This window comes from Xiphias gladius, chromosome 14 (genome assembly GCF_016859285.1).
Source record: "Xiphias gladius isolate SHS-SW01 ecotype Sanya breed wild chromosome 14, ASM1685928v1, whole genome shotgun sequence".
Taxonomy (NCBI): Eukaryota; Metazoa; Chordata; class Actinopteri; order Istiophoriformes; family Xiphiidae; genus Xiphias; species Xiphias gladius.
This window is the reverse complement of record NC_053413.1, coordinates 23,920,590-23,944,515: the sequence shown is the minus strand read 5'-3', so window position 1 is coordinate 23,944,515 and position 23,926 is coordinate 23,920,590. Positions and strand designations below refer to the sequence as shown.

The following is a 23,926-nucleotide window of genomic DNA, read 5'->3' as shown; positions in this document are numbered from 1 at the left end:
TAATATATGCATGTATGTGGCTCTGCTCAGTGCGGGTTTGAATTAACTGGATTGGCCCTGGGTGGTTTAGCAAAACATGAGGTTAAAGTTAATGTTGGCACATTAATATGAAGATGCGGCTGCCTGGAGTGAAAAGAGACACATCTGACCTGCTGCTAAACACAGTACATTTTCTCAGTGGAGGAGAGGACTCTAGCTCCCTCTACAGTAGCTCCTCAGGCTGAGGCTCTAAATTTGAAAGTATTCTCAGGCCACATGGTAATTTAAGTGCAATAGTTGTCACAAGGCAGAGGCTACAATGTACATTAAAGCCCCTCAGTGTGTGTTTACACAGGAAGATTAGAGGAAGATTAAAACAGACACTGGTCTGGCTGGTTTGGAAACGGAATAAATTAAACTAAAATAACCTTCCAATATGGGGAAGTCACTCATTAAATTCATGAAAGAACATAAAAGTATAATAAAACGCATGCAAAGTATGTGTCATTTGGAAATATAGGTGCAAATATTGTAGTTACACAAGTTACACAAGTACACGTGCAACTGAATTTATTATGACTTATACACGTGCAAATTTTAGAATTGAACCAATGAATTTTTAGGTTATATACAGTGTGTGTAAATATTGCATTAGTATGTATAAACAGTTTAAAGACAATTCATTATTTTTACTTTTTAACATTTTAATAAGGGTTAAAAATCAAATACAGTAATCTGGCACAAGGAGTTCATGTTGTTATATTTGTGACTTTTTCCTAAGCATGTATTTTAACTTTAACTTTCTTTGCATATTATTATGATTATGATTATGATTATTATTATTATTAATAATAATAATAATAATAATAATAATAATAATAGAATATATGATTCATGCGATTGCAAACAATCTTTTGCTTAAAATGCCCCATTACCTGCTCATGAATGAGGCACGAATATGACTCAATAAGATTTCAGGATCAATGCGAAAAGCTGAGGGATGGATGATAAACAGACATCCTGAGAGATACAACAAGCAAGGCATGTTGTAGTATTTCAGCCAGCAGATTACCGCTGAGGGATCAGACCAAAGTGGCGGCGTGGACAGATGAGTGATGGACAGACCACCATATTACATCAGTGTTGACGGTCAACAGCTGGAAATAGATGTGCTGATGTTAGAGACTGCAGGAATCCACGTGAAAAGCAAAGAATAAAGAATTTACTGCCTCATAGGAAATGGTTTTGGAGAAAGAAAGGCATCTGGGATTTAAAAGCCATAACAAGAAGGGGGAAAAAAATCGGCTCCAACCAAAAAGTTTTCCTTAAAACTATTATTATTCCTTCTCTCCACACGTCATTTGGTTCAGTGCTCTGCTGGTACTAGGGGCAAGGGCTGGCTGAAGCGGTTTATTAGAGTGAATTGAAGGAGCTAAGTTTGATATTCCTGTTTCCTCACTCGCAGTAACTCAGCACTTGTTTCAGTGCTCAAGCACAACAAAGTGACTTATCGAATTATCATTATAATGGTGAATACACACGAATGCGATGCCTCCTCCAGAATTTCCAAACGTTTTTGGAGCAAATTAAGTGTTTTGGGCGTTTTTGATGCTAAGAAAAAAAATTCAAGGTTTCAATTCAACTCCTTTTCCAAAGGCTTGGGCATGGGGAAGATGCTTTGTGGGCCAGCGTGCGTCACGTGAAGAATGGGGAAGTTGCAATGCGATGTGGGAGCCACTGCGCCAAAAATTGTTGCCCACTGGTTGTGGGCAAAGTTGGGAGCAAAAAAGGGTCAAGTTATGATCAACACATGGACCAGTCTATCAGTTGTTCATTTAATGCTATCCTCCCTAGAAGGATGTGCCGTGGCAGGAATGAAAGAGGTTTAATCCAGTAAGTCATTAATCATATTACTCATCATCCACAGATGGTGCATAGATGGTTACCTTCACTTTCCTAACCATCACCTTCAGGTATGCTCTCTATCTTGCCCGTTTGTTCTCTACTTCCCTGTCTCAACAGTCTGTCTTGAGGGTTTTTATCTCCCCTCTGAGCTGATTTAAAGCCACTGGAGTGTGTGCTATAATCATAGCCTAATGACAGATAATCTCAAGAACACTAAATGACTCTAATCCTAGCCTAATGACAGCTAATACCGCCACACTCCTTCTGTGTAAGTCTGAGGGTGCTGATTAGCATTTTTCAGCCCCGTCCCTGGGTCTTGGAATGGTGGTGGCTCACTGGTTCCTCTGAGTCAGCATAGCCCCAGTCTGGCCTGAAAGGGGGACGTTTTAAACCTAGAGCTGTTATGAGTGGTCGGTTTGTTTTTTCTGCCTGCACGCCGTCCTGCCCCTAAGCCAGTTACAGAGTTTGAGTCTGGGAGTCAGATATTTTGTCGGGTGAAGCAGGCCGTTTGAGAAAAAGACGAAGGAGAAATTCATTTATATTCAAACAGATTCTGAGTTGGGGTTTTTTGTTTGTTTTTTTGCCACCTGCCCTCCATTCATCCTCTGATTGCACTACAAAGAGGCAGGTGATCAGGATTTCTTTGTCTCAATCCTGGCATTAGTGTTTCTGCTAGTTACAGTAAATTAAAGACAGAATGGCTCGGTTATTCACGTAGTTGATGTTGAATGGAGTTGTTGAAGTACCGGAGGCTGAAGGATAAATTCTTGGGTGTTTTTACACACCAAAGAAGGCTGTTTGGGTTCTTCTAAAGGAGTTGCTCATTTAAACTGAGGGAGCTGCGGATGAATATTATTGGGTGCTTGATTAAATATCAGAGCTCATGACGTATCCCTCCTAATCTTCCAGGATTAATCTGGTAAGGAAAATGCTGAGGATGGTGTGAATTCAGCAGCCTATTTTCAGGTGTTGCAAAGCCCTGTCTCATGGGAATTTATTGCTTTTCAATGAGGTATTTGCACCGGGAGAACATAAACCTGCGAATATAAACTATTGTGTGAATATGTGGGGAAACGCCCCGCAAACCTCCCGGTCCTTTATGATTCATGAGAGGGCAGCATCAGTGTGAGCCAGGACGAGGAAAAAGTAAAGTATCTGAGGATAAATCCCCTTCATATTTCTTCTTTAGTGTCATTTATGAGAATGTGTGCAGGCAAAGTGGAGCCATGACTGAGATCTGATGAAGTCAAGGTTACAGAACCATCGTTGAGCCACCAGTCATGAATCTGGATTTATTAACCCAGAAACAGGTAGGGATGTGAGGAGCTGACAGGACTACACTCCATCCATTTGATATTAGGATCAGCTAGACCGCTGTGTTTGTTCAAGGCCATCCCCAGAAGAAGTCTGGCTTCCAAAAAAATAAAGCCATTCATCACGTGTGCTTGTCATCATCACAGATGACTTGTTGTTGCTTTGAATTCTGGATCTGCTTCCGTCTGCGGAGGTCGTGACGGATGATGTCGGGGGGCACACATTCCCCAGCAATTTTTCTCTGCGGTTGCTTTCAGGTGTGAGTTTTTAAAGACTGTACCAAAAAAATTGTTCGTTTACAGTAAAAGAAATGGGCATGTGAGTAGATTTAGAGACTTGTTTGTAATTGTGGTTATAGTTAGGAAAAGACTGTGGTTATAGTTAATACAAGGTTGAACTTTAATTGCAGGTCTATCACAGATCAGAAAGTCCATATGTGCCCATCCAGCATCCCTGTTGATACTCCTTCACATATCGATGTGAACGAATGAATGTTAAGGTTAATACGCTCAGGATACAACAGTGGAGAACAATTCCTCTGTTGTGACATTTCCGCATTGCCTTTGCCCTCACTTGCTAAAAACGATGAAGTAGAGGCTCTACATCAAGCCAGAGAGAGACAGGTGGGGTTACCGATCTCCGGAGACACGGACTGGTGTGAGAATTTTTCGCATTAGAATAAATTTCACCTCAGAAATCTGGAAAGTTGCCCCTTAATATTATAGTTATGAACTCTGCATCACTCCAAATTTTCGCAAGGCTAATATCTGTCTTCGGCATCAGTGCATCTACATTACTTCATACCTCAAAGTCCAGGTTGTGATGTGAGCTCGGTACACACCAAAATAGATGCTGATCACCGCTTAATGCTGTCACTGCGGTGGATTCTTTTATGAAGTCAGGTCCTCGTAACCACAACCCTGCAGCTCTGCCGCACTGATATTGTGCAGCCACTGCTGATGGAAAGAAGCAGGGGCCGGTCAGTGTGTACTAGAAAGGAGGACAGAGCTGAGTCAGTGCCCATTAAAGAGTGAAGGGTAAGGCTGAATTTCAGCTCGGCAAGACAGAGCTTAATCAGAGCTAAGCACTTGGCGGTGAAACAGAGGTGAAGAGGGGGGAGGATAAGGGTGAGAGCGATGAGGACGAGGACAGTTGAATGTGGAAAAAGAAAAGGGAAGAAGGGGAGGAAGAGCAATATAAAGTCTGAGACGATACACTTTAGGGGTCAGGGGTCTGGAGGCTGTCTGTTTCTCACAACTGCAGTGACATTTTCCGCTGCTTTCCCTATTTTATCCCTCAGTGACTTTTTGCTGTTTCTCCGTACGAGCCACCATCTGCTCTCTGGATGCAACGCCTCAGATCTTTGAGATGATTCGACTTCATGAGACGAAGCAGGAGGCAGGAGGAGGACGACGGGGAGGGACAGCGGGTGCGGGAGAAGAGAGAAGAAAGGAGGACGAGGACATAAAAAAGGGAGATACGTAGGGGGAAAAGCTGGAAAAGGATGAATCTGATTTTAGCAGGGAGAAGAGAAGAGTCAACAGACATGAAGATAGGAGCAAGGAATATGAAAAAAAGGAGATACTGGATGAATGAGAAGATTTAGCAGCTTCTTCCTGTCTGTTTTCCTGCGGTTACATTTTCACCTACCTCTACAATTTCACCCCCTACTGGCTTTTGAGTGTGTGTGTGCATTTGTGTGTCCGTGTTCATGTTCCGCTCTCAGTTTTGCAGAGCCCTGCAAGTTGTGGGTTTTTTGCAAGACTGCACATGTATTAATATTGTCCGCAGAAAGCAATTCTAGTGATATTTGAAATTTGAAGGAACAGACTCTTTCAGAACAGAATTTGATCTGTCCCTCTGTGGTCCATGTGTGCTGCTTCTACCTCAGTCAGTTAAACAAAGATTGACTAAAAGTTTTAAACACTACAGCACTGTGCCATTGCATCGGACATTAGTCCCTTCCAGCTTTGTTTTCAACGAGTGCATGGGTTGAATGTGCTGATAGGATTCTCCTTCTTCAAGCTGTAGTCAACTTCTCACGCTAGTCTACATAAAAAACTGTAAAAGTCAAGGTTACATTAGGCTTCATGTGCTTGTCCGAATGTATTTCCCAGCAGGCTTGTCATACTTTTGAAGCCGCCACCCTCAAGTTCTTCAAGGCTGGCAATCATGGATAAAAAACTCGGTAGATCCTGATTTTAACAAAAAGTTTTGGGGTTTTTTTTGTTAACAAAAGGAATCAGACCGGAAAAGACACCCGGTGTTTGACATTAGAGTCACAAATCTGAGTGTTAGTTGAGTGACTACAGACCTTCACTTATGTGTAAGCAAATGACCACCCGAGGGTGTTAAATTGTGAAATGTAGACGTTTGGAACAGTGGACTAAAGCGACCTTTTCTGAACTGCTAAATTGGCAAAAATTCCTCAACATATCTAATAACATGGGAGGCCAATACAAGAATAGCTAGATTATGCAGGTTACATTAAAAGGAGCCAGGCTACATTTAAGTCTAACTTAGCAGCTCTAAATCTCATTTTTATTGCCCTCTGGTAGATTGGCTTGCTGCAGTGATGTGGAAGTACACCTGAGGGTCTGTCAGTACGCTGTAGCATCACTGCAGCATTTGACTGCAGTGCACATTTCTGAATACACAGAGATGCGACGGCCCGATATTAAGTTTCTCTTCAAAGGTAGCTTTGCTAGATAACAGTGAGGCTACAATAATGCTGCCTAGGGTAAGATATCTCTTCAGTTCTTCCTGTAGTTCAAGAGTGAGCCATATCGCATAGTTACATCTGCTAATGTTTAGATTTTTAGATGACATTATGTCCCAGTCCAGTACATTACTTATGGGGGCAAGTGATGCAGTGATCAGAGAGCCCATCTTTAAGAGGGTTCATCCACAATGTACTAAATCCCCAGCAACTAGAAATTGTACCTGACCCTAAACCTTCCCATAACTAAGGCAAGAAAAAAAAAGGATATTCATATGTGGACTGATACTGTATCATGTATCATCATAAACATAGTCCTGAAAAACAATTACAACTCATATGTGAGCAGGTGTTACTGCTCTCACGGAGCAGTCTGCTGGTCCTTCTGGGAGCAGTATACAGTGCAGCAGCAGGAAGTCTCGGGTCTTGACCGGTCATATCACAACAGTGCGATAAATTTCACCCCAGCATGCCTAGAAACCAAAAATTGCATTTCTGTGGAGTGCATTATCAGCTCGGAGATAAAACACTTCAAGCTCCAGCAAAAGATTAAATTCACGGCAGGCAGAGAACAAATGGGTGTAATACTGGTCCAGAACCATGGTGCCTAAAAATCCTCTGCTCCCAAACCACTACAATCACCAGAACCACCATCTTTCCGAGGAGGAAGTGGTGTGTCTCTTGGGTGTGAAGAAGATGCTTTATCAGTTTTTTACCAGTGTTATCTGGTGTAAAGGTTTTGATCTTCTCTCTTTTAACTCATGTGATTTGAAAGGACTCGAGCTTTGTAGATCAGTCTGTCCTGAGAAAGATGTGTCCAACAAGCTGTGACGGGATATTCACCACCATAACCTTTGTTTCTGAGCATTGCGCTAATTTGGGAGCGTCCCCATTTTTTACCCCAGCTACATCCCATTACAACGCCCTGTGAAAGTTCAGTGGTTCAGGCCAAAAGTTCTTTGTCGGTGCTTGTCTCGACAACTTTTGGAAAGAACAGAAATTCTCTTGGTTAGTTAAAGAAATCTAAGGGCCCTTTGTGTTTCCAGCCTCAGGAAAGCTGAGCTGTGAGTGTGTGAGAGGCAGGGGAAGATGGAGGACATCAAATTCACCGCAGAGAGTTTTTTTTATAAAGAGAACTTATCTTCTAATGTCTCCTGAGGGACGGTGATTGTAAAGCAAAACTAAGTAGATGCTGTGACTGCATGCGATCACTTTTTTCTGTAACAAGGAATGTAAGGTATTAAAATTTTACAAATCCCCGTAATGCTCAGTTACTTTGGCAGTTTGATGGAGATTTTTTTCTATTAATTCCAGTCTCTCTTTGCCCAGTGGAAAGACTGGTCTGGGACACACTAGCTTGGTGTAGCGGCTGAAGGTGTGGGGAGGAAGTTATCCTCGCAACTAGTAGCTCCACAGTCGTCTTTTTTTCTTCTTAGACTGTTAGTTAGCCACCGGAAAGTCTACACTGAGAAATCACCTGGCTGTGTTCAGACCTGGATGTTGTGCGAACCCCCGTGGGGCTTCTGGAGTGCCCTGTGCAGTCACCATGGCTAACGTTAAGCTAGCTGTTGATGGCCAGTAAGTACATTAAGACCGCGGGTTGGCTGTCTGTTAAACCGCAATGTGTCATCTTCTATTTCTACATGTTAAAGCGGCTATAATTGACATTTTATAATAACAAAATCAAATGACAATGTGAAACCATGTGAAAAATTGCCACCTGATTACCACCTCCCCTCGGCTTTACGGCGCTTTATAGTGAGTTCCAGCTCATTGTTTGGCTGCCTGGCCCACAGCTTTGACGTTATTTCACTCTCACCTCTGTCATGGCGTAATTTTTGGCTGTTGCAGGCAGCTGTTTTCAACGAAAAAGCTCCAAAAACAAATGGCAGACAGACATGGTTAGGGACCGGCTGTTGAACATAGCGGAGCATTTAGCAGCTAAAGGGCCAGACATTTCTAGAGCTTAAAGAGAGCGAATATTTGACCTATATTCATCAGGAGGCCAGAAGCATGACTCAAGATCAACGCTAATGTTGCTCCGTGACTGCTTGATTGTGTAAACGGGTTCGCTATATCAACTGGAGAGGTGATTCTATGTCACTGTGGTGTTCACATCTTAAGGTGATGCTCACAAGTGGCCAACAAAACGGCTACGGCAGGTTTAAATACAGAACATGTGACACGTGGGGGTGGAGTTGTTTGAAGGCACCAGAGCTGACAAAGCTGGGCTGAGTCACAAAAGTAATGTGACAAATAATGTAACGCATTACTTTTGCTTTTGGGCAATTAGTTAAGAACTGTAATTACTTTTTCAGAGAGTAATACGTAATGAGTATTTTATTACGTTTTTTTAAGTAGCAGACCCAACAGTCTCTTTAGTCTGGCTGTTCTACTATTCAGTACTGTAGGAGAATTGCAGCAGTGTGGGTGGTCTTCATTGTGGTCTTCATTGTTTGTCCATTATTGAGGCATTTGTATCTCCACTCTCTGTGGGAGAAATGTGTTCCCTCGTTCCTTTTCACTGCTCCACAGCGCCACTGGTGGTTGAAACCATCTAGTCACGTGTTTTCCAAGACTTTCTTACTGAACTGTCACTTCAGAAAATTGTCTTTTAGAAAAAAAAAAAAAAAGAAAAAAAAAAGACAGCGCTGGTAGTTTTTTAAAAAATAGCTTTAAATGGCCTACTTTTTGTGTCGATAATAGTTAGTGGGAGAAGGTTATTATACCACCATGAAACACTGGGTAGGAGGTCGGGGTGGAAGGACGGACATACAGTACACACCGATTTTGACGGAAACCAGGGTTTGCATCCTGTCTGCCAACACTTAACGCTGGTTTTGTTAAAACCATGAACACAATCTTTGCATAAACCCAACCGTAGGGTTACCTGTAGAGGTGGCAGATCACAACAACAGGTCTGACTGTTCTTCTGTCACAATAAAGTAAACAATACACGTAGATTAATGGACTATGCTGGAAAAGTAATATGTTTAAATCATAAAATACTTTGATATTATATTAATTATATAATGTTTTCTGCATTATAACTCTCTCAACTGAATAAATTGCAGTTTGGTTTTTTTTTTCCATTTTATGAGTCCCCAGTGTCCCATTCGATTTACTGCATGACTTTTTAAATAAATTAATTCTGCTAAGCTGCCTGGATCATGTGAATATCTTTGTGCTTTTTGCTTGAATGACAGAAACAAATTACTTTTTTTATAGAGATGTGTTGATATTTTCAATTAAGAGGTAATATATTCAAATCGTTTACTTAGTGCAGCTGGTGAATTAGTAGATATTTTATAATACATATCTCCCCCTGGAGCCATTAGTACGAGTGATGTAGCCAGCAGCGTTCCCTCTAAATCTGCATAATTCTGGCATTGAAATTCACAGTGAATGTTTTGGGCTTCAGCAGTGTTTGAATTGAGTCCTGGTGAAAGTCTTGTTTCTCAGCAGCCTTTTTCGACTCTCTGTCTGTGTTTATGTGAGTTAAACCTGGCGGTTTGAAGATGAAGAGATTTTAAACGCTGCTGTGATGTGGCTCGTCGCTGTCTTGATCGCTTCATTTGGTTGATGTCTGTCTCCCACTCAGCCACCCACATCGCTGCTCAGTGTGATGAGCCTCAGTGAGGAGGATGATTGTTCTCTCCTTTCAAAGGCGGTGGTACATTGGTGTTATACAGAGTACTGCAAGCATTAGGATGCTGTTTGTATGGGCTGTCCACCGTCCATATGCATTAATGTGCATTTTTATCTGTCTGATGCTGAAAGGTCTTGACACCAAAGGAAAAAAGGTATTAGTAGATTTTGTCTCTCTAGAGGGCTGGTTTTCCGCTGCAAATAAATGACTACTTTAACAAGTGATTTCATCTTCACTGTTTTAAAAGCGGGGACACACATTACAGTTGTTGGGCTGATTATAGTTATTTGGACATCGTGAGTGAGTCCATACCAGTCTGGCTCAGTTGGTGTTAAATTGATCTTTAAGCACCAAACATTTTTTACGCCCATTTTTAGCTTGAACACCCCTCCTGCACAAAATCAGATAAATGCTGTTGAACCCGGATACACACCCCCGTCCCAATTTCAGAGCCAGACTCGTTTAAACTGCTAGCTTAGCAAGACACAGCAGATGTGTTCAAGTGACATTGCCTTGTAGTTTGGGAGTACCATGAGGCAAAGTTATAGATTTTCACCATTTTTTGGGTCTACAAGACATAGTTACTAAATTTTCCCTGGAAAAAGGTAAATAACCACTGTTGCATAGTGTATGTTACTCTTTAAAGGAACAGTTTGACATTTTGGGAAATATTAAACTGTCGGGAACAGCTATGGTGCTGTCCAAAAAATTAAAAATAAACTCCATTCCTCCTAGCACTTCCAAAGCTCACTAGTTAAAACATGATATTAGAGATGTCCTCAGCCGCTCCTCAGGCTCAGCATCTGAGCTTGGTTTAATGGATCGGAGCTGGCCCAAATCAAGCCGATCAAAGTCCTTTCTTTACTGTATTCTGCCGTGTTTGACCCACCTCAGCCTGAGAATGTTGTAGCTAATCTCCAGCGCTAATTACCATTAGCAGTAAAGAGCGGTATGCAAAACATTCAGCTGGCAGCTTCTCACTTTGGCTTAGGGAAGATACTCCTCGAGTGGACAGGGTGTTTCTATAGTTCCAACCCCAACAGAGTCAGGTGTTTCTCAGGAGTGCTTTGCCACAGCCCAACTTCAAGTATTTAAGCCTATAAATGGAACATTTTTGCACGAGTTCAGTGTTTGGATTAAGTAGCTTGTGAAAAATAAGGGTTGGTCAGATTTCTTTGTCTACGGCTGTTATTTATATGTGTCAGATACATATTTAACGACATTTAGATAGATATAAGTATCGAATTGGACTTGGTATCGGCAGATACCCAGTATTAAGGGACTCGGATCAGGGCCAAAAAAACTGATTAGGTCATCCCGACGTTGTATCAATCCACACAAAAACTGAAGTGTATAAATGACCGAAACATTTCAGTTTGTCAGTTTTACACAAATGAGACACAATATGTTAATTAGTGAACTTTAACGGTGCTGGTAGGATGGATTTTCATATCTGTGGACAGCCCGGTTATTGCTTCCCCCCTTTTTCAGGACTTGATGCTCTCTCATCTAGCTCTTGGAAAGAAAATGAATAATAATTTCACAAAAGGTCAGTTTCTTTAGAAAGTGACATAACCCTAAATCAACTTTCTTGAGTTATTAATTTAGTAGTAAGTTAGTAGTTTGGTGAAATGGTGAATATCCATGGTGAAATATTCCTTTAAAGATTTAAATAGTTTGTCCTCCTGAAACCCTCTGACCTATTTTTAATAACTGGCAATCAAATGGTTAAATAGTGCTTTGCGTCATGTGTGAGACTGTGTGAGACCAGGAAAATGCTGGGGTTTGCTTAGTGACTCCAATCAAAGTCTATCTTACATCCAGTGTGTTGTCCTTTGCATTTATTTAGTTAAAAACATGACTATATATAATCTGTGCAAAGGTCTTCATTTGTGGAATGTCTAGAATTTTGCAGCTTTCAGTAGTGTTAAGGTCTGTCACCATAAGTGTAATTATCTTGGATGATATGTTCTATATTCACAATGCAACATCCTAAAATATGTAAAAATCATTCCTGTAGTGTCAGTTTATGTACAGTATCCCAGAATAAACTGCAGAGGTATGTAGAGGGTAGGTGCCATATGCTTGTCTGAAGCCTGATGTGATTCTCTCATCCTGTGCTATTAATTATGTGTCAAAGCAAAACTAACTAAACCAGGAGAGGAGAGCTCCTGCCATGACCTTACCTTCAGGGTATTAGGTAGCACGGTACACTGCTCCGCATTTCAATTAATCAATTAACAAGTCGGGCCACAGGCAGCTTTAGAACAGATACTGTCTCCTGTTGAATAATTCAGCATTTCTAATCAGCTCGTTCTATCCGTCACAGCCAGAATATAAATCCAACATAGTGCACGAAGTAGATATAAGGCCAAGAAAAGAACAACTGCAAGTTTTGGTTTAGTGTATTTTTGACTCTTTGTAGTGTATCTTAGGTCATTATCTCTGTCTCCCTGCATCAGCTCCGTCTTTCATTTAGTTTTTTTTTAAAAAATTCTCCGTAAATAGACCCTTTTTTTAAAATTACACTGGAATATGTTTAGAAATGGGATGGATGCTCCTGTTAGACACGATTAAAGCTGGATTGGGAAAATTTGAACTCTGTGTTTGGTTTTGGCGCCACAAACATTTGCAGTTGTAGTTGCTGGTGTGACGGAACAAAAATGCGTCACATCAGCAACTAAAACTGCAAAAGTCTGAGGTAAAATCAATTCATTTCAACGGAATTGCTGCAGTCAGTGGATCTGCTTGCATGGGAGAACAAAATTGAAATGCAGATTGGGGCTGTTGATCAACAGCAGGCTGTCTTACAAGTGTTGACGTTTAAGATAAGCTGGAGAGTCCAAAATGGAGCTTTGTTGCAAACTCCGCTTTTACAGTATATAAACGAGCTTTGTAGGCATATAAACTGCTCCACGAAAGAGGAACGGTCTACAGACAGTGATGAGACAGGTGTCAATCAAACAATGTCTTTTTGAATAAACTGGATGAAATCATTGTCCCGTTAGCGACCGAGCTAACAAGCCTGCTAACATAGCAGACAAGCTACATTGGATCATTTTTGTCTCCATCCTCAGAGACTCTTTATTGAAATGATGTACCATCTCGAGAACAAAATGCCAGGGGGGAGTAAGCGGCGTAGCACAGAGAAGGTAGAAGCTAGAAGACCAGCTATGACCTACTAGCAATAGCATGTTACCGCCCGACTGGTGCATTAGCAGTTAGCTCGACAGATACAGTAGTTCAGCAGCTAGCCCTGCGAACTGTCTCTACATCACCAAGCCTCTAGCACAACCTTGTTCTCAAGGGCATGTGGATACGAGTAGTCGATTAATCAATTTTTAACTTTTCATAAATTATTAATTGATTGAGAAAATAATGGGCAGATTACTCTATTATTAAAATAGTTGTTACTTGCAGCTCTACACTGCTGTGCCACTTTCTGGTGTGAACAGGCTGCTACACAGAAATTAACATCATTTCTTGTTTAGAAGAAAATTGTAAATTTTCTTATATATTTTAACTTTGTTGTGTCATGTAGGGCTGTTAATTGATCAATGGATTAGTTGATCAACAACATTTAAGTCATTTTCTCCAAAAAAACAAGCTAAACATTCACTGTTTCCTGCTCTTTTTCTTCATTGTACAAAAGTGATTTGAAGACAGCGACTTGGGCTCTTTTTTCATTTTTCACTATTTTCCAAGATTTTACTGATGTAATGATTGATAGTAAAAAAAAAAATTAATCAACAGATTAATTGTTGATGAAAATATTTGTTAGCTGCAGCCCTAATTTCTCGTGTACCAAGCATACGTTCTGTATTTGTACGTGGCAGATGACATGAAATGGGTTGAACAGATAAAAATTTAAAATAGGCCATCCTAGATAGGGTGATGGGCGCTTTTTGCTTGCTGCACAGGCTCATGTCGTGATTTAATCCTTTTCTTTTATTTTAATCTTGCCTAATGCAGCTTGAACTCAAAAGTTGAAATCAGCTTGTTAAAATGCTGCATCAAGTTACAAACACAGCACTATTTTTACATTTCTACCACTACTTTCAGTCGTAGTTGGATCCCTTCGGGTCAAACTGGAGGTAGAAGTTTGGCAGATTAGTGAAATGAACATTGGCATTTTTTTCTTGAGGACGATTGTTAGTGCTCTGGAGCAAAAACAACAATTGCTGGACCCTCATTATCCTGCTTGCTGCTACGGGCTCTGAATGGATAAATAAGTCGGCTGAGCTCAGTCTGAGAAGCACTGAACTCTGGGTTTTTATGGGTCTTATAGAGCTCTGAAGTGCAGGACCTCCCGTTTACTGCTCTTTGTTGGGGTGATGGATGGAGCTCATCAGTATTCAGGGTCTCCAGTGTGGGCACTTTGTTATTCAGCCAAACAGTAAAGAAGCGGACAATACAGGTGAATGAGCTGTGGCCTCCCTCCCTGTCTCTCCCGTGCCAAGTACTAGTCCACCTATCATATCAGCGGTGATTAATCATGCTTGACAGTGCCAAGACCTTGACACTCCAGAGATTTTTTTTTCTTTAATCTTTCGAGACTTTTTACTGCTGTCAGATTCCCAGTTTATTCACCTCGGATGATAAAACTGACACTGTGGATGGATGGATGGGCTCCCGGAGAGAGGTTTGACTCTCCCTCTAAATCCTTCCTCAGGTACAAGCAACGGTTTAAGCATTTCTTTGATGGGAGGATATTTTATTGAGATGAAAAGCCATTTCCCATTACTCTGATATCAACAGAATGGATTTCTGCTCTTGTCAGAGGAGGTCTGCATTAAACTGGGACTTCCCGTGTTTTTTCTTTTTTTTTTTAACTGGGGAAGAAAACAGCAGAGACTTCTGGGAGAGTAGTAGTTCAGTTAATAGCCAGTTAAATAGTGGTTATTTTCTACTACAGTGGATTCAAGACAGCAGGATCACTCCCTATATTCTGTTACAGGATGAGAAGTCACCTTGTGCTGTATCATCATTTCTACCATATTCCTCTTTTGCTCTGAAGTGCTCTTACCCTGAGGCAATCATTTCCCAAGCTTTTTTCTCCATAATCGGCCTTCTAATGTCAGATAAATACTTTGTCTTATCTGCTGTAAGTGTTACTCGTCTCTGACACCTCAAACTTCTTACTCTTGGTTGGAAGTGATGCTACCGATTCAGGAATGTCAGTTTTTTCTTCCTTTAACTCGGATGCTTAAAAATTTAAACCCACGAGAAGAACGTTTTTTTAGTCAATTCACCCCTGATTAGACGTTGGGGCTGACAGAAAGGGGAAAGAGGTGCGTTGGTTTTCGAGGCAGTATGTGGAGGAAGGTGCAGTAGTCTGATATTCAGGAAAGCTCTCTGTCCAACACAGCCAGGGTCAGTGTTGAGGTTTAGTAGCTGCAGAGTCCAGCAGGAATTCAACATTTAGCTCCATTTTCCTCTGAGCTGTCTGTGTTTGTGCTCCACTGGTCGCACTTCCAGGGACGCCCGCTCTTAAATGCCAAACCTCCGCCGGGGAAAACTGGCCTGGCGTCTCTAAACTCCGCCACGCTCTCTCTCTCTCTTTCGGTGTCAAGTGTTACTTCGGTGAGGTTGTGCTCTCACCACACATTATCTCCTCAGGGATTACAGCGGTCACCATTAGAGAGCTGTGCCTCTCGTTTTACCTCCTCTGACTACTGTAATTCAGCTGCCTTTCAGACTGAGGGTTCCCCCACCACCCACAGTAACCAGTGTCTGTCAGGCCAAGGCCTGCAGGAATAAAGATTATCAGAATTATTGAATTATTGAGGACTGACTGTTAAGTGTAATGCGACTGTACATCTGACTACTTAGCAATAACTGCTGGAACAAACTGTCCTAAATAGAGTTCAGACTCACTTAACACCAGATATTTTTTTACGAAAGAGAAACTACTCAGAGCTTCTGTGTCACTGAGGTCACACTAGAAGCTTTCCGATGTTTCTGACGGCGACCTCTGGCCTCTACTACACTCTATTTTATTGTCTACTGTCCACCCGTAAAAATACAAATGTCCAATAATGACATTTGTGTACTTACAAGTGACGAAGGCCTTTAATGGCCATAAAAAAGATATCTCTTGCTGATTGTGATGTTGCTATTGAGCCACATTAGGGCTGTGCCATACGATGATATATATTGTACGACGATAGAAAAATGTGAATCATTTCATATTATGCTCTATCGTTTACTTTGTTGGGTCGCATATCACAGTCTTTACTGTCTTTATTGTCATTTGGACGGCGTTTAGCGTTCTTCCGCGCAGAACGGATGCAGACGGGAAATTTGCATGAAGACAACACAAACAAACGCGGGGGAGTGTGAACGTGACACAGAATGCGTTAACTCCAAACGGGAAAAGGCTTCCGACCCGCAGAGCCTGTACATAAAAAGAGCGGCCCCTTTTGTCACATGGACGTGGTTCGGGGTACGAAAAGACCGACGCGGACCAGAAACCCCTACTTTTGCAAATTATGCCGCAGACCGGTCCCCCAGAAACAGGCCTTTCCATGTGATCATTTTATATAAACTGTTTATTCACCGAATTAACGGAGAACGTGCTACGTTGTGATATGTATCATTATCTGGATATCAAATGACCTAAATCGGGATATGAGATTTTGATCGTATCATACAACCCTAAGCCACAAAGTCCCCAGAGGGAGGAGGAGGAGTAAAACCAAGCTGCTTCTCCAGCCTCAACCAAGTGTAATTTAACCCAAACTATGATCTTGATCCTCCCCTAGCCAAGGTGCTTTTTTGGGGCCAAACCAAACCAAACTTTAACCATTTTTGCGACTCTGATGTTTAAGGACTTGTCTACACAGGGGGCATATCAGCCGGGGTTTTCCAGTCTCCTGTACATCTAATATAAAAGATAAGCCTCTATTTTAGATCAGTGCGGCACATGCGCTCTTCTCACATAGTTGTAACCCCAAGTATATTTTTGTGCTTAGAGTCTGTTTTTCTTCCATTTTATGTGTGTAACTACCGTGATTGTGTGTTGGACATGCAGTACTGAGCCTGGACGCGTTCTTTTGTGGACACTGACGCAGGAGCGAAACTGCTGCTGCATGCTACTGATGCGCTGCCTTCACTTTTTTGCTGCATGTCTGTTGCATTGGAGGATTGTAAAAGGAACAAAAACCTGATTAAAAAGTTACTTCCCAAATGCTAATCCTGTGCAATCTACCCAAGTAAACTAACCAATAAACCTTTAAGGGAGATTCAGTCTCATTTGTTTTTTTTTAAATATCAGCTTGCCCAACGAGTGTCTCATTTGTTTATCCTAATTCTACAAAGGATCACAGTTCATCTTCAACATGGTAAAAGTTGTTCTTCTTGTTTTTGATGCCCCCCGTATTAAACTACTAAAGAAAAATAGTCTAGTGCTGGTGTGAAATCTGTGGCGTAGACATATTTAAATGTGAATGTTATTCCCTTTAAAAAATGAAATCATCAAGCCGCGGTGGATATCGAGAGGCAGATGAAGACCTTGTTTTGCTGAGATGAAGTACACTGATGCTGACAGAGTAATCGAAGCTAAAGCCTTGTTGTCAGAGTTGTGGGCCGGGATCAGTCTGCAGCGTGAATCATAGTAATCGGCTCTTGTCTCCGCGGTGGAGAGCAACATCCATTAACGGAGAGGCTCTAGACATAGGCAGCGTTACTTTGGCTCTTGCTTACAGTTTGGAGCTTGAGAGGAAGACCATGAATATTTATTGAGCCGGTGTCCATGAATCTCTGTGTGCATTTGTGTGTGAGACATAATTACGCTGTGCAGACCACTGAACAGCTCATAAATCAAAAATTAATTTCTAGTGTATGACTTTTTACTGGTTAGTGTATTTTCTCAGTGTAGTAACTAGGAAGAAATTGTGGTGGGATTACTGGTTTCCGGAAAAGCTGATGCTAAACTGTCAATTAAAAAAAGACTGAAGCTGAGCTTCATTGCTGGAAACGCCAGAAACTAATCTGCATTGTTGGCATAAATTTGTACGAAGGAGTAGATCATTTTTATTTGGAAAAAAATGAAAAAAAAATGAAAATAAAAATCTGCCGGCCAGTATTAATTCTAATAGAATAATTATGCATTTTAGTTTACACTGTGAAAATCTGTTTATATGGAGTCTAAAGTGTGTGTGTGTGTGTGTGTGAGAGAGCGAGAGAGAGAGAGAGACCAGAGAAGCTGTTAATGACTAAATGTCCATCAGCTGTAAATAGCCAGCTCCAGTTCAGGTTTCCATGCTGATGGTACCAGCTTCTTTCTCCCTCAGTCAGACTCAGAATTTAGTGAGACTTGGCTCCGCGCACCTTTTGAAGGTCCTGCCATTCAGTCAAAGACCCTAGAGTCTTTGTAGCGCTAGTTTTTACACCACTAGCACTACAAAACTTTGCTGCACATATCTTTGAGATTTTGTGTTCCTGGTGTCAAAAATGTCACAATATAAACCCTTTAAATTAAAGGGTTCTTTCTCTAGCAGAAATATAGCAAAAAATTACATATAGCGCCTTTAACACCTTCTTCCAGTCCGGTTGTGATGTCACCCGCTCTGAATATTCCCTCCGTTCATTTCTACGGGAGACAAGGCAGAAAAAACGTTGAATATTTCAGAAAGTATGAGACGTATCGCTGAGAAATGTCATTTCAACCGTCTCCGGATTGAACTGTACGTTTTGACCTTTGAATGGAGTTTCCGCGATGGTGTGGGCCTAGAAGAACATATCGAAGCAAGGGCATTGCTTGTACAGATCCCACAAAACTAACAAATGAAATAGCTCCAGCAACAGTAAAGAGTCCAAGTCCTGCAATAATTTTCACCATATGGGCATGTTTATGATTTCCTGGGAGTGTGTGGTGGAGAAGCCAATTAAAACAAGCTGAATTACTGTTAATTATTGTGGTATGATATGCATGTATAATATGTAATTGTTTTATTGCAGTCGATCATGCATAAACAGATAAAGTGTGTGAAACGTGAAGGTCTCCTCTGACAACACTGATCCGTCTCCATCAGTACCCAGCCTATAATGAGCCAGTCAGCCAGCCATTTATCTCCACAGCAGGACATGATTATAACATTCATTTATCCATTTTGGCAGAATTACACCATTCATCCATCCAAGTGGACATTATTACACTGTTCATTCATTTAATATAGTGCCATTACAGATAAAAGACCTGCTTCCACCTGGGGAACAGTAAGCCGCCTCCTCAGTGAGTAGACTCCGCTCTTCCACTCATGTTATAGTCTATGGACTTGACAGGAATAACGATGCAGCTTTTGTCACGTGAAACCTTCATTTTTCAGGTTTTGGTGCTTGGATTTCAATTCATGGAATCTTTGCCTCTCAATGAGTTATATGATGGTATTAAACACCCCTTAGCCTTAAAAAAAAAAATCCTTTCAGAACTCCAGTGGATAAACTCCAAAATGTGCAGTGCTCAGGTTGAGAGCAACGCTGTGTTTCTTTGGACCTGAAAATCTTGGATAATTTGAAGATACAAGACTTTCATCTCGCAGCATCAGTGAGCTCCCGTCCTGCTGCTTTTAACAATTCAACAGTTTTTCACTCAGGGTAAGAGATGGAGAATAATCCATCTCCTGCTGCGTCTGATATTGTGATATTTTCAGTGTGGTTTTTTTACTATTGATCTCTGCTCTCTGAACCACTCAACTCTGGAGAAGAGCTCGGATGCTTCTGTCCAACTGCTTTTATGATTTTTGGACCACAAAAATGTTTATAGTCACGCGAAGTGAGGAGACGTTCCTGTATCAGCCTGCTGCTGTGAACTTCTTAGCTCTCACTGAGAGACTGGAACGTAAATTCAAAGGCCTTTTTTTCACTTAGCTGACATTAAAACAGCAGCCCAGCGATACCACTCCACTTCTCCTTACCCACTCAACGGTCTTTATCGAGGCCAAAAAAAAATGCGATACTCATATCAAATAACTTCTGGTATTCTGCTTTTCTAAATCTCTTAGTGCTGTATCACTCAAGATAAGTGTTGCAGTACTTCTGCTTAATCATGTCTCCTTTTTTTCTGAGCTCTTACATTTTGTCGCTCTCACTGTGGCAAGACGGCCGACGCTGCTCTGAGATTTTTCCTGAATACAGAGCTCTGTGGATTCTCTGATCTTACCCTCATCTAAATATTTTGTCTCACCTGTAAAATGTGGGCAACTGCAAGACAGAAAGGGCTGAAACGTGAATGATCATTCGGTACATTATGAATAATAATGAGCCCTGTATGCTATTATTTGTCGATGGCTTTGAAATGAAAGACGGTACAAAGCAATTTAATGACCTGGTAATGGTAATTTTTGTATACATCCGTATCAACGGGGGCTTAAAAAGATCAATACAACGAGACTTGGTCCCTCTGTCAGTAACAATAGAGGGAGCCAATGATGAACAGGTCAAATGTCAGAGTTTGTGTGTGTCAATGTCAGGTCAAATGTCAGGTTTCTTGACAGTACCGTACAGCGCCATTCCACAAACGATCCTAAAGCCCAAAATGGGCATAGCGCTTATGACAGGAAAGGCATTGATTATCATTAACACCCCATAAAGGTTTTCAATTTTGCTAGTTCTAATGAAAACTCAAGCCTTTTGTGAGACTTCGAGCAAGTGAATTTCCTAAAAATTTGATTTTTCAAAAACAGATTAAATATCAAACAAGTGTAAAGCCCTAACACTGTATGTGTTTGTTTGTTTTTTTCTGCTTTGTGATTGGTTGACAGAGGTATGTGACAGCCCGCTGGTGTCCAATCTGCTGCCGTCGTCCTTCAGGAGTTCCTCCCAGCTGTCCAGCAGTCACGCGCCGGGCTTCGCCAAGCTCAACAGGAGGGACGGTGAGGAAGAATTTCTGCAGCTAACGCTGACTGAATGAGTTATCGACCGGATAATGTTGTGTTTGATGAGTAGGACCCTGGCGCTGGATTTGACTGGAACGCACAGCAGGATACGGCTGAATACTGGACAACATAGGGCTACATCACGTGACTTAGGCAATTTCTGTGGCAGGAGTGTAGCTGGCTCACGTGTTTTAACAATTATGATATTGACAGGTGTCATTAACACACATTAACACACATCACTGACATTTATGTGCTGAAAAGCTTTGCTTTCTATTGTTGCTGAAACATGTCAGTTTTTTTGAGGTAACCCTTTGGCATATTTGTCCTTATTCAATGGCTGACGGTGTAGAGACAGACAGGAAACGTGTGGGGAGAGAGGGTGAAGGGTGTCACAAGCAACAGAAATTAAGAAAGAAGGTCTTTGGTTGGCAGTGAACTTATACGGCAGCCACCTCACAACTTGTCAGTTTTTAATATGAAAGCTTAGTCTCTCCTTAGCCTGTTTGGAAATTTATGCATTTAAGATACCTGAAAGATTCCTTTATTTTCCCCCCGTTTGAGTGTAACAGTCTTTAGCCTAGGAACGTCAAGCTGGCAGGGATTGTTGCAGTGGTTTCCGACTGTCCTGCATGCAACTACATGTGGATCACAGGAGATCTAGATACCTCTTGAATCATTTTTGTCTGTATTCTTTTCCCGAGTAGCTGCTCTGCAGCAGCGCAGCTCCTTGCAGAAGAGACTTTGGTTGAGCTCAGAGATCAAAATACAAAACCTGATTTTTACTGGATTCACTAAGACTTAGAGGCAACTCACCGGTGACTAGTTTAGAGGGAGACAGAGGATCAGAATCATTTCTGAGAGACAAGAGAATCTAAAAGAGAGAACAAGCAAGAGTTGCTTTGTCCTGTCTTTATTCTCTACTTGTGCTGTTTGTATTGAGGGTGTATGCCAGAAGGATAAATGTGAATGGTGTTTGTTCGTCCAGCATGAAAACCCAACAGGGAGTCCTGTCCTGGATCCTGATGTTTGACGAAATGAAGATCATCGTTTGTTGTGGTGGTTTTTGAGGGGAACGGGCTTCGCTGCTTTATCCCAACATCAAAGCCCAGAATCAGCTGGGAGGGTGAGACGGGTTTAATCTGGATCTGAAGGATTTTCACCACCTGGGAAACTACAGGAAGCCGAGGCTGCAGAACGCTGCACCGTTGACCAGTTAATGCTGCTTAAAATTCAACATAGTGAGCCTCTATTCATGTCATTAGCTCCATAACACAGCTTTATCCTATATAACCATTACTGTGCCAGCGTAATGTTCTTAAACTTAGCCCAATAACAGGAAATGATGTGCAGGTGCATCGGCCAGATGGTGGCGCTGTAATTAAGGCCCAAAAATGCAATTTTGGAAAGGCCACACCCCTGAAGTCTGATTGACTAATCGATTGACTAATCTCTTTTTTTTTAAATTATTATTATGACTGAAGTGGATAAAGGATGAATGGATAAAGGCTTTGGCTGAAATGTCCATAAATTCCTCATTTTGGGGAGTGATACATGTGTTTACGTCTGATGTAAACCATGTGCGGAGATATACACGTATTCTTTTTTATAAATGGCAGTTCCTTTTAAAAGGTTCCCCACTCAGTATGTTGTTCCTGCGCATGATTTTTACATCTGGGCCCAGAGATGACTGGTTCTGGCAGGCGGTTGATTGGAGATTAACGTCTCTTTCAAAAAAGGACCCGAAGGATGAATTTGTTGCTATTTTGGTTTCCTCACCACTTTGTTTTGATCCTCAGTCTCTTATACTTCATTTTGAATTCCCTTCTTCACTTTTTATCTTTGATTTCTGTTATAATCGTTAGTTTCACTCCGTCAACAGTCATATTTTCTGACTAAATTAGTAAGAACTAATTTACTCAGCTCTGTCTTCTTCTCTGTCTCAAATGTTAATAGGTTGCTTCATGTTCAAACTTTCTTTTTTGGGGGGCAGCACTGATAATTATCAGTGATGTCACTGCAATAATGCTGGAATAGACTTTGAAAAAAAAAAGATTATGCCACAGTAATCACTTTCTAAATTAATTGGATTTTAAAGTGGAATTAAACTTTAATCGGAACTTGTTTTGGTTGTTTGTATGGATTACCAGTTAATCAAGTATTGAGTTACGTGTGTGACTTCAGTGTGTACTCCAGTGTTCCACTTGAAACTCGAGTGGAAAAGTTTCGTCCTCTGCCTGCAGGAGACATCTGATGTTTTCCAGCCTGCCGCTGCAGTAGGCCATGTTATCAGACTGCTGAAGTTGCCATCCAGACTTGCTGTTCTCATGCAGATTATGAGCTCCTCACTCCGAGCCTGTACGACAGCCTGCCCGTAACCTGTAACCTGCCTGTCTCTTTCCTTCTCCTTCCAGCCACCTGTCTGTCTGTAACAACGCCTGTTCACTTTTCTACCTGTCTCTTCCTCTCTTCCTCTCCCTGTCCGGTCTCTTCCTTTCCGCTTGACTCTTCATTTTACTCGCGTCTCTCTCTCTTTGTATGCTCCTGCCTGTCCTCTGTACCTGTCAGGTGGAATATCGGTGCATTATTAATGATTCAGCAGCCCTTTCTTTACTTATCCATCCATCTGCTCCTTATAGTGAAGCTGCTGTCCACAACGGCCTCGTGTCAGGCTTGGTCTCCCTTCAACAGTAAAGCAGGAGGACAGCTGCGCAGCCTGACCGGCTCCCCCCCCCTCACCTGTTGCATACACTACCTGCACTGTTCTAATCACAAGACAGACAACTTGAGTTGGTTTCAGGTGTCAGAGTCCTTGCAGATGAAGTGGATAACTGAAGTATCAGGAATGAAGTGAGAGGTTAAACCCACCTCAAGTGAGTTTTATGTATGTCATGCTGTATATTATCATACTAACATGATTCAATGATGGGACTTTCAAGGGAAAATAGACACAAATTATTGGCTAATATTGTGTTTAACTGGTCCACAACTTCCCAATAATTTTCTTATAATTTATTGGAAGTTTCCTAGAAAGAAATGTAATTAGGTCTGAATTATAGGACAAATAGAGACAGTGTTCAAATTAGTAGCCTACAGTTAATAAATTCCAACTAATCGCCAACATAATCTAGAGGGATCTTTTATCGAGTGGACAGTCGTTCATCCTAATATGCAATAATGTGAAATTTGTCCATACGATAGCAAATGAAAGAGATGACGTTCGTCAGACCACCTGCATCCATCAGTTTCTGCGTAAGCCAGCACAGCGGCTTCAACCTGTCTGGAGGTGCCACGGTCCTATTAACCCCAGTGTGTCGACTTTACAGGAAAGCAGCAATTTAACCTCAGCCGATGTGTGTAGCACTTAAGGAGGATTTGTTTTCCTGTGCCATGATGCCTGGAGCATAGGAACTGATTTGTAGTTCAGCGTTGGAATTCACTCGCCCATAGGACCTCTGCAACACAAGATGGATAATGCTGTCC

At 41.5% G+C, this 23,926-nt stretch overlaps 1 protein-coding gene across 1 annotated transcript in view; it reads left to right on the top strand.

The window, feature by feature from the left end:
* Nucleotides 1–16,264: 16,264 nt before the first annotated feature.
* The window catches only part of LOC120798995 (contactin-associated protein-like 4), a gene marked incomplete at its 5' end in the record, with an annotated part of 78,482 nt that continues 70,820 nt past the window's right edge, over nucleotides 16,265–23,926 (top strand). The window contains 2 exon segments of the mRNA XM_040143794.1: nucleotides 16,265–16,292; nucleotides 20,330–20,440. Of these exon segments, the coding sequence (XP_039999728.1) occupies nucleotides 16,265–16,292; nucleotides 20,330–20,440 (139 nt within the window).